The sequence below is a fragment of the Sinocyclocheilus rhinocerous genome, unplaced genomic scaffold (genome assembly GCF_001515625.1).
Source record: "Sinocyclocheilus rhinocerous isolate Xijiao unplaced genomic scaffold, SAMN03320098_v1.1 scaffold369, whole genome shotgun sequence".
Taxonomy (NCBI): Eukaryota; Metazoa; Chordata; class Actinopteri; order Cypriniformes; family Cyprinidae; genus Sinocyclocheilus; species Sinocyclocheilus rhinocerous.
Window position 1 is genome coordinate 21997 of NW_015666557.1, and position 8658 is coordinate 30654.

Below are 8658 nucleotides of genomic sequence, written 5' to 3' on the forward strand. Positions count from 1 at the left end.
CGTGTGTGTGTTTGTGTGTGTGTTTGTGTGTGTGTGTGTGTGTGTTTGTGTGTGTGTGTGTGTGTGTGTGTGTGTGTGTGTTTGTGTTTTTCTAATGTCTGCCATTGACTTAACATTGACCAAGCGCACTGGGCCTTCTCACTTACAACCACACAATACCTCATTCTGTCCTGTCGTTGCCATTATGTCTATTAACCAACAGTGAATACTCCAGCTAAGACTCCACTTCTGAGTCTCTCCTTGCGTCTACAGACTCTCTCATAAATATGAATAAGAGAAAGTTTAAAAAATGAGCACCGAAGGGGTCGATTGAGGTAGAAAGGGTGTCTGAAAGAAGAAGAAAACTTGCTGACACGGGGTGTGTGTGTGTGTGTGTGTGTGTGTGTGTGTGTTCATGCATTTCTAAACTCTATAGTCACATTTTCTCTTTTGAATTTTGGTCATTTATAATGGATGTACATGAGGGTTTGAAAGTCTGAGAACACATTAAATCATGGGTTTTAATCCTGGAAATAACCGTACAGTTCTAGGATTACTCATAACTCATAAAATAACGAAAAAATAAGAATATTTAAAACAAAAAAAAATTAAGTGTTACTAAAATTATTATGCTGTCAATGTAATTAGTAATAAAAAATATTGTATTAAATTCTAAAAATAAAAACAAGCACTTTCACTGGTTGTCTCAGACTTTTGGACCCCATTATACATTCTAGTGTTCCTCATGTGCCAAATACAAGCCACTATGTGTGTAAGTTTGTGCTACTCTGAGGACATAGTCAAAGTGCAGCAGGAGTGTATGAGTATCACTGTGTGAACGGGTTCATTGTGCGTGTCATTGCAGGGATGAATGTTTCTTAGTTCAGAATATATTCCCCGCGGTGTCTTTCCTAAAGGATTAGATGAATGTGCAATAGTTTATTCTTTTACGGCATTCTGCTCTCCGGTACAGTTTTAAGAAGAGCCCTCTTCTCCCAGCAAGTCATATTTTTATATTATGATGTAAAGTTGTAGTTAAAGAGTATTGTACACAGAGACAGGACGCTAGGCTGGATCGGTGTGTCTTCTAAACTGGCCAAACAGTTCATTTATTACCAGTGTCAGGGACCTTCTGTGTCGGTAAGCAGAAATACGTTTGATTTTGACTTTCAGATGATGAAATGGTTTATGAAGGCTTGACATTGTGGCCGATCGCTGTGGTTTGATGCAGGATTTTGCTAAAATTTGATATTTTTGAATTATGCTTGGATATGGAATAAAATGGCACTTTGAAAGATCTGTTACCTAATGCTGTCTGAGTTTGATTCTTTTAAATGTGTTTTTGAATTTATTCAACATAATGGTTCCCCGAATACCAACGCTACTCCAATTATTGCTGTCACCCTAAAACTTTGGTAACATGGTATTACAACATTGATAACAACAAAATAATTAAAACAACATATAAAGTTCTACTGTTTTGAGGAAAACTGATATTTGTGATTGTTTGACAATAGTTAACAATTGACAGTTTGGGCAAATAGTTCATTAACAAGGTTTGCATTACTCCCTTGCAAAAAAAAGTTAAATCCAGCCTAAGATGACGTGCTGGTCTGATTTTAGAGGAGTTTTGGGCACTTGTTCTGTGGGACCAGTTAAGATAAGTAAACCAACTTTTTCAGCAGGGTCATAAATGGAGAAGCTTTGTCCCCAGAAATATCCCCATTTTACAGCATGTTCACAACACCTTGCAAAACGCTGTCAAATCCAGACCAACATAGCCTCCAAAAGCACAACAAAAAACTAAATATTTGGGTAACACTTTATTTTAAGGAATTCTCATTATTAACTAGCATGCATAGCATATTGGCTGTTTATTAAAGCACATATTGATGTCTTATTCTGCATGACTATATTTACAATCTCTTAACCCTACCTAAACTTAACAACTACTAACTAATGAGCAGAACATTAGGAGTTTATTGAGGCAAAAGTCGTAGTTAATAGTCAGAATTAGACCTTAAAGTATGACCAATATTTGTACTTTACACAGTATATTCACAGATTCTGAAAATGAAAATATTAAATGCAATAAACAGGAAAATTATAGAATCAGTTAAGGAAACTGAAACTATGGAGACCATTCGGGTTCTGGTGTAAAACAGCTCTAAAAGACTGTCATTATTCAGTCATTATCATTATAAGTCATTATAAGAGTGTCATTATTCAGCACAAGTCAGTTCAGATCCATAACAGTGTGCATCATGCAGCTTAATTCAGTTCAGGTTTAATAACATTAGTCTTATTTATCAGTTCTACTTCTCATATTTATTTTGTTTTATTTTTTGTCATATTATTTTTGTAAAGCCATATGGGCCTTTTTTTTAGAATATAATATGATTTGATGTCTTTGCTATTTGCAGTGGTTATTATTATAATTTTTTTTTTCATAGTGTGATTTTTGGTGACTTGTCAAACTGACCGTAAAACCATATAAAAGTATATGGACCTAAAAAAATAAAAAAAAAGTATTGTCCCCATTTAAAAAAAAAAAAATCATAGATAATGACATTTGGATATATTGCTAGAAAATGTCCCTGGTTTCCATTTCAGAAAGTCTTTCTTTAAAATCCCTTCTCCTCAGGGCAAAGGTCATACCAGGTATAGCACATCTATACCACTGATTGATACATACCAAAATTACCATGGTATTACTACAGCTTTGTGGACACGACTTACTTAGTTCATATTTTTGACGATGTGCCATAGAAATACAGCAGTACCATGGTATGTATGTATGTATTTTTAAAAAAAAAAAAATCATAGATAATGACATTTGGATATATTGCTAGAAAATGTCCCTGGTTTCCATTTCAGAAAGTCTTTCTTTAAAATCCCTTCTCCTCAGGGCAAAGGTCATACCAGGTATAGCACATCTATACCACTGATGAAAACATACCAAAATTACCATGGTATTACTACAGCTTTGTGGACACGACTTACTTAGTTCATATTTTTGACGATGTGCCATAGAAATACAGCAGTACCATGGTATGTATGTATGTATTTTATTGGTAGGCCTATTTACCATGTAAATACAGTCATACCAGTATTATTGGTAATCAAATATTATTGCTGGATACAAAACTTTTCTGTAAGTTCCCTCAAGAAGTATCATGTTAATACCTAGGCATTAACAAGTTGTTAATACCGCTTCATGGCGTTCTTGTTTAATCATTCAGTAAGTTTTAACTGTATTGCTATCTGACAGCGTCAGTACTTTTTGTTAGACTGTACAACAATAACTTGAAGCCAGCTCTCTTCTTGAGTGTGGCTTTATATGATTCTATAGAGTTTTTTTTTTTGTTTTTTTGTGATTCTAGAGAGTTTGTTCTCTGACAAACAATAACAAGAGCAGCGAGCGGCGGCGGCGGCGGCTTCCGTGTCTGTAATCGCGCTGATATCGAGCCTGTGAGGCGTCTCGACTCTGACATTGCCGGTGAGGAAACTCTGGCCTCCGCTGCCTCCTCCTCCGACTCGGAAACCGGCGGAGCTTCGCCGCCCCCGCGGAAGAAAAGCCGAGGCTCGGCGGCGGAGGGAGCAGGAGAGAGCGGGGCGTCTGCTGCCGGGATCACGGGCCTCTCTGCGGCGTCTTTCCCAACCCCCCACCAGCACTCGGCCATCCGTCTCAATAACAGGTCGCAGTCGCACAGATCCGCCACTGTAAACGCGTTTTATAAGATGCAGGCCAACGGGACAGGAGGACAAGAGCCGGAGCCGGAGCCGCAGCTGCCCTGCAGGAACGGAGAGTCCTCGTCCTCCGCCGCGGAAGCTGTGCACTCCAACGGGCTGCTGTCCTCCGCTAATAACGGGCTACCGTCCACCGAGAGCCCGGCGTCAGACACCAGCATGAAGAAGAAGAAACGACTGTCCCAGAGCGACGAGGATGTGATCCGGCTCATAGGACAGCATCTCCACGGGTTAGGACTCAAGTAAGTGAAGCTCAGCCGCGATCAGCGCCTTATCATCGGGTTATTATTGGATTGGTCAGACGACATGAAGCCATGATGCTGTCAGTGCGGCTTTCCTGAATCTGTCCGTCGTGTGGTTGTGCTTGCACGATGCGGTCAGTTGTGATTTTGTAATGTGTCACTGATGTTGTTATGTTTGAACGATTGCGGTGTTTTGTGCTTTTGTGATGGTGTCAGTAGTGTTCTTGTAGCGTGTCAGTGCTGTTATTTTTTTAATATTTTATTTTTCAGAGGTGATTTTTGTACTTTCATGGTGGTGTCAGTGCTGTTGTTTGTTTGTGCTGTCTTGATGGTGTTTTTGTATCATGTCAGTGGTGTTAGTGTTTTTTTTAATAACAGTATCAGTGGTGTTTTTGTGCTTTCATGATGGTGTCAGTGGTGTTCTTGTAGCATGTCAGTGCTGTTATTGTTTTCATAACAGTGTCAGTGTTTTTTTGTAACATGTCAGTGGATTTTTCTTAGATTTCAGTGTTGTTTATGTGCCATGTCGGTGGTGTTAGTGTTTTTCATAACCGTGTCAGTGGTGTTTTGTAACATGTCAGTGGTGTTTTTCTGCCATGTCAGTGGTATTAGTGTTTTTTATAACAGTGTCAGTGGTGTTTTCCTGCCATGTCAGTGGTGTTAGTGTTTTTTTAATAACAGTGTCAGTGGTGTTTTTGTGCTTTCATGATGGTGTCAGTAGTGTTCTTGTAGCGTGTCAGTGCTGTTATTGTTTTCATAATGGTGTCAGTGGTTTTGTGCTTTCAAGGTGGTGTCAGTGGTATTTTGTAACATGTTGTTGATTTTTGTCTGTTTGTTTGTTTTCAGTGGTGCTTTCATGGTATTGTCAAAAGTGTTTTTGTGTTTTCATGATAGTGTCAGTGGTGTTTTTCTGCTTTAATAATAGTGTAATAATAGTGACTGTTATGATTGCATAATGATGTCTGTTTTCATGATATCGCAGTGGTATTTTTATATTTTCATGCTATTGTTGCTCTAAACTGCCAGACACTATAATATAATATAGTTTTATCAAATACAGTATATGTTGCGACATAGGCTAGTACACAAGTCCTGTAAGACCTTCATATAACAAAAAGAAGAAAAAATGTTTTTTTTTTTATAAAATCTGAATTTGAAATGTTGAAAAAAAAAACACACCCATATGTGTATATATAAACATGTCTAGTGTATTAGTTTACTAGTTCAATTGTTATTGTCGACAAGGTAAAAGCAAGGTAAACTAGTTTTATTGCAGTCTGTCTTGCCTAGCATAAACTTACCTGTTTTCTGTTTTCTGTGTAGAAAAGCAGGTGAATTGGTGCTCCACACAGTTTGTATTGAATTGAGTGGGAGTGGTGTTCCTTTCTAGGAAATGACATGTTCAGGAGTTTATGTTAATTATTGTGTTCATGAATCAAACACTGACTTCTTGTTGCCAGGAGATTGGAACTCTGTCTATGTGTGTGTGCGCAAGAATATAAAATGCTGAATCAAATCTCTAATCCTGAGGCTATCATGTGAAACGAGTATGAATCCACTTCACAATATTCATTAGCATCTTTCTTTTTGTTTCAGTCAAACAGTGGACCTGTTGATGCAGGAATCAGACTGTAGACTTGAGCATCCTGCTGCTACCAAGTTCAGGAATCATGTGATGGAGGGAGAATGGGAAAAGGTGAGTCTTCATGTAGCCAGTCTAGGATAGGGACACTCCGATCCGATAATCGGTATCTGTATCGGCTCCGATACTGCCATTTTCTGCCGGATCGGGTATCGGTCAGACGAGATGGATCCAAATCCATTAATGTGCGTATACTATTGTGTTATTGTTAAGCCACGAAAGGCACAAAAACATTATAAAGCACCATAAAGTTTTTGTGCACTATATTCCAAATGTTCTGAATCCGTTCCATAGTTTAATGTGAGGTACAGATGAATATTGAAGTCATTAAATTCAAGTTCCCGTAAACTCTTCTCTCCGCTGCGGCTGTCTGTCATCCTCCTTTCAGCATTAAAACTGCGTGTCGCGTTCGGTTATGACAGTCAAGACAATAAAACTCTGTCCAAGAGGATTCAATGTTCCTATTATTATACTTGATCTGTAGATAAAGATCAATGGTTTTTCATAAAAGGACTTTATCTTGCTGGAGTTTAGTGCTGTTTCTATATCATGTTACTTTCTACCGGGTGTCTGTTAGATCACAACACTGGAGTAGAGAGCACAATGTATGAATTGTTCTTAACATGCCCAGTAACTGAAATTTAAAACTGTTAAAAGAAAAGAGACTATTGCACAGATATATTACACTACGCATCAATATCTCTTCCCTTTGTGCTTTGAACTTTTCTATGCGAAGCGCTGCTCGCCGTGACTCTGTGTTGCTTCAAGTGCATCATTCTGTGCACGAGATGTGCATAAGCGCTTTGTGCCGCTCTGTATTGGAGCCTGTCATGTTATAAGACTTTTGCAAGATGAAAGATTATTAATAGCCTTTCTTGTTCTGTCCTATCTATCATATGTTGCTGCCTCATTACTGTGCTCTACATTTAAAATAAATGTCTTTTAATTTTATAATATATATTTACAGTGGTGTGAAAAAGTGTTGGCCCCCTTCCTGATTTCTTATTTTTTTTGCATGTTTGTCACACTTTAATGTTTCAGATCATCAAACAAATTTAAATATTAGTCAAAGATAACACAAGTAAACACAACATGCAGTAGAGGTATAGAAATTCTACATTGATTAAAAAAAAAAAACGGTGCTGGTATCGGTATCGGCCGATACTCAGAATTTTTGATATTGGGTTGGATCGGATCAGTTCTGAAAAATGGTATCGGTGCATCCCTAGAGTCTAGGAAATGTTCAAGTCTTTACATTACAGAAGGAAAAAACAATGTTTGTGGCATGCAGATGGGATGCGACTGGAATGTCTTTATTTACTCTCAACATTCTTATTTTTTAATAACAAAGATAAAATAATGACAGATTTTTATCTTCTCCCACTTTGGCCTAAATGTCTGCCATTCTTTTTTATTTTATATTTTGTTACCTTATAAGGCTTTGTTTTTAAAATAGGGAAATTAGTTTGACTGTACTGCATAGACAACTTGCAACATAGTAAAAACCAACGTGACAAAGAATCGTGATAAAATCGTGATTTTTCCCTAAAATGTGTGGTAGACGTCCCGACGGCGTAGCATTAACGCAAATAAATGAGCCATTTTTCCACTTTAAATAAAAAATAAAACATTGTAGGGAATACACTTTATTTAATTTTCAAAATAATATTTTATTTATTATTTTATATTATTGTCCAAATCATACCACGGGCCGGAGTGGGCCGTATGTCTGACACCCCTTCTTTAGAGGATAGTAAATGCAATAAGAATAGTCTCCACCCATAGTCTTCAATTAAATTATTAAAGGAATAGTTCAACCAAAAATGAACATTTGCTGAAAATGTACTCGCCCTCAGGTAATCCAAGATGAGTTTGTTTCTTCATCAGATTTGGAGAAATGTAGCATTCCATCATTTGCTCACCAGTGGATCCTCTGCAGTGAATGGGTGCCGTCAGAATGAGTCCAAACAGCTGATAAAAACATCACAATAATCCACAAGTAATCCACACCACTCCATCAGTGTTTTTAAGAAACAAATCCTATCAATAATATTGTGAAAAAGTCATCTTGCATCAGGAGAGAAATCTGCACAGATCAAGCACCGTTTACAAGTGAAAAAAGTCTAAGACAGATCCTAAAATCCAGCAGCATATTTGTTGTGAGAGGACAACAGAAGATGGACTTTTTCACTTGAGTAAGCATTTTTATGCATTATGGCCAGAAGCAACAGTTTAAAGTTAAAAACGTCTTGATGGATTTGTTTCTTACAAACAAGCAGCTTTTCACTTCCCAGGACATTAACTGAATGTCATTTTCTCGTTTTTTTTTTATTTTTTATTACATATTCATAGGTGGCCTATTATGAGAAAGCAACTTTACTCTAACCTTTGAAAGAAATTCTGCCTGCATGCTGCCACTCCTGTTACAGAGTTAAAAAAAATTTCAAAATGTATACAAAGTGTTGAGTACTGGTAAAATTTATACTAAAATAAAATTAAATATTTGTGTAAATTTTTTTGGTACAATTTCTTTTAAGGTGAGCTTGTTACAGTGTAATAAGTACTAGGGATGGACGATATTATCGAACCAATATCGGAATCGGCCGATGATGGCTTTAAATGTAAATATCGGCATCGGCCCGATATGAAAAATTATGCCGATATGTCTCGCCGATAAGAGGAATGCGTTAACTCGCATGTGCTCAGGGTGTGCTAACGATTAGATCACGTCAACAGTGTTATTAGATCATGTCAGCATTGTGGCTCATTCTTGAAGCAAAGTTTTGCCTGAATGGTGATTAGATTCACTGTTTTGTATCTCTGCATTTAAACTGAGAATGCACGTACAGATTGACGCATTCGGTGTATGATAGAGTAAACAGTAATAGCACGTGCAGCGGCAGCCTCCCCCGGGTCCTAAAGCCCGCTCAGTAAGGAGTTTTAATTCCATAAGGGGCGCTGTTGACCTATTTCTAATAAAATTAAAGCAAAATACACATATAATATTTAGACTGTGTTTCTGATTAAATAAAGCAGTAATTGATG

The 8658-nt window shown here is 37.4% G+C and overlaps 1 protein-coding gene across 1 annotated transcript in view; it reads left to right on the forward strand.

The window, feature by feature from the left end:
- The first annotated feature begins 3374 nt into the window (after positions 1-3374).
- Positions 3375-8658, forward strand: part of LOC107732721 (WD repeat-containing protein 26-like) — a 21356-nt gene continuing 16072 nt past the window's right edge. The window contains exons 1-2 of the mRNA XM_016544137.1: positions 3375-3971; positions 5568-5667. Of these exons, the coding sequence (XP_016399623.1) occupies positions 3721-3971; positions 5568-5667 (351 nt within the window). The 5' untranslated portion in view covers positions 3375-3720. The remainder of the gene's footprint in view (positions 3972-5567; positions 5668-8658) is intronic.